This window comes from Aphis gossypii, chromosome 1, assembly GCF_020184175.1.
Source record: "Aphis gossypii isolate Hap1 chromosome 1, ASM2018417v2, whole genome shotgun sequence".
NCBI lineage: Eukaryota > Metazoa > Arthropoda > Insecta > Hemiptera > Aphididae > Aphis > Aphis gossypii.
In genome coordinates this window covers 44,631,018-44,633,553 of record NC_065530.1, presented here as the reverse complement: position 1 = coordinate 44,633,553, position 2,536 = coordinate 44,631,018, and the positions used below count along the sequence as shown (strand labels likewise).

General features: G+C 26.6%; 1 protein-coding gene across 1 annotated transcript; it reads left to right on the top strand.

Annotated features, from left to right (window-relative positions):
- Positions 1 to 1,102, top strand: LOC114130209 (ATP synthase subunit delta, mitochondrial). Its single transcript, XM_027995128.2, has 4 exons — positions 1 to 147; positions 214 to 335; positions 496 to 663; positions 725 to 1,102. The coding sequence occupies exons 2-4, from the start codon at positions 219 to 221 to the stop codon at positions 923 to 925; spliced, it is 486 nt and encodes a 161-aa protein (XP_027850929.2). The 5' UTR covers positions 1 to 147; positions 214 to 218; the 3' UTR covers positions 926 to 1,102.
- Positions 1,103 to 2,536: the final 1,434 nt, after the last annotated feature.

The following is a 2,536-nucleotide window of genomic DNA, read 5'->3' as shown; positions in this document are numbered from 1 at the left end:
TACACTATCATTATTTGTTATCTATACTGAGTGCAGCAGCTAGAGAGACTAAACGACAGAGGTCATTTTCTGATTTTCGTGTAGCAATTAGCATTTACCTCATTATTTTGAATTCTTCTTTTGTAAAATCTACCATTCATTACAACTGTAAGTAATATTACTTTAGCTCGTAACATTAAATTGATAAAAATAAATATTGTGTTTTCATTCTAGAAATAATGGCTTTATTTTTGCGATCAACTAAATTAGCCGCTAGGCTTACACAAGGACCAACTAAATGCTTTTCAAGAAATTATGCTGACCAAATGAACTTCACATTTGCTGCCGCTAATCAAGTATGTTCCATAGTAATCTAGTAATTGTAAAACTTAAATATCTGATGAAAATCGAAATGTACATATGTACATTATGATATGACATGTTATTATAATTGATAAGGGCTTATACATTTTTACAAATAATATGTACCTAATAGTTTTATTCAAACTTTTTTAGATTTTTTATGCCAACAAAAATATAAAGCAAGTTGATGTGCCATCTTTTAGTGGTTCATTCGGAATCTTACCAAATCATGTACCAACATTGGCTGTTCTCCGCCCTGGTGTTGTAACAGTATATGAAGATGAAGGAACATCTAAAAAAATATTTGTTTCTAGTGGAACGGTATAATACCTTTGTTTAATGTTTACCCTAATATTTATGTAATAAGTAAATTGTGTTTTAGATAACTGTAAATGAAGATTCTAGTGTTCAAGTTTTGGCTGAAGAAGCTCACCCAGTTGAAGATATTGATGGATCAGCCGCACGCCAAGTACTACAAGAGGCTCAAAGTCAACTGGCAACTGCATCAGGTGATGTTGCCAAGGCAGAAGCTGCAATTGCCGTTGAAGTAGCTGAAGCACTTGTTTTAGCAGCAGGAAACTAATACTGAACGTAAACTATGTATTATATTAGTGTGGAAATTTGTTTAAGAATTTTCTCATTTACAATTAGGCTTTTAAAATAAAACTGAGATTCTACATATTCCGTTTAATTTGTTAATTTTTGAAGTTTGAAATTATAATTATTCTCATCACTATCCAATAAAAAAATTCCACAAATATTGTGAGTTTTAATTTTTACTGTTTTTAGTTTTAGCTAACATATTTTATTTAAATGATATTCCATTAAGTATTATGAAACATACAATATTCTGCTTACTTACAAATTTTTAAAATATATTATTTTTATATTTTAAGTTAACTGATAAAATCTTTGATTTGTTGTACAAATATTATAATTTTTAATTCATATTAGGTATTTGACTAAAATAATAAAATATATGAAGCAACATTAAATTACTAAAACGTATTATAGTGATTCTAGTCATGTTGGCCAACTACTGAAATTATAATACATATTACATTATTTATTTTTCACATGCATTACTTGAATATGTCAATAGATATTTTAAATAGTATCACTGCAATAAATTCAACTTAGTATTTTAGTAGATGTACAAAATACAATACTACTTACAAACATAATTTTTAGTTATCTAAATAGCAAATATTGATTGTATTCATTTTATTTTGTCTACTTACAAATTCTATTAGTAGTTATTACAAATTAAAATGTATCATTGTAATTTATAATCATTGTCAAGATTAACTAAGGGTTGAATATAGGTTTACCTGATATGACTTGACAAAATTAATGAATTTTGTAGGTTTGGTAGCACTGTTTTTGCTTGTCTCTAAGCTTACAAGTTTTATATTATTTAATAGCCTTTAATATTTTTCAAAACTCAAAGAGTAACATTGGTCACTACTCATTAAGAAAATTTATTTTATTTCTTGAAATTGAAAACCAATTTAAACGTCTAATATATTTATTTTAAATTCTTATAATTAATTGTTGAATTTACAAAATAAATACTTAAGATTTATAATTTGTAAGACAATCTTTGATAAATAAATGTCCAAATTTGTTTAAAATTATGATCTACATAAGACAAGTTAAAGAATACCCACCTGATCTTAAAATCCATATCAATATCCCATCATTAGATGAATTATTGTTATTCACTGCACGAGAATAAAAATTGGTCTTTTTAGCATGAGAAACATTCAGTTTCACACCAAGAGGATGCTACCCTTACCTATGCTGTGTCTGTCTTACAAATCATTCAGTGTTGAAATTTATGTTTGTTAGAACCAATTGTATGTTATAACTGTAATAATAGGTCAATTAACTCTATTATTACAGTTAAAAACACAATATTGGTTCTACTGTACTCAAATTTGCTGTTATATGTGTAAAATATGGAAAAAACGCATTTGATTTAGCATCCTATTAAGTGTTATTTTAACATTTTTTCCAGTTGCTAAATGAACTAATTTTTAGATGATAACTTTTCCAACAATTTGGAATAATTTTAAATTTTTAGAAAAATTAAACGATTTAAAGATAGTTGGACATAGGTTAATATGTTTATTGGAGTTAATCATTTTGGAACATAATCATGCATGATGGACATCTGTCTTAGGTGACATAT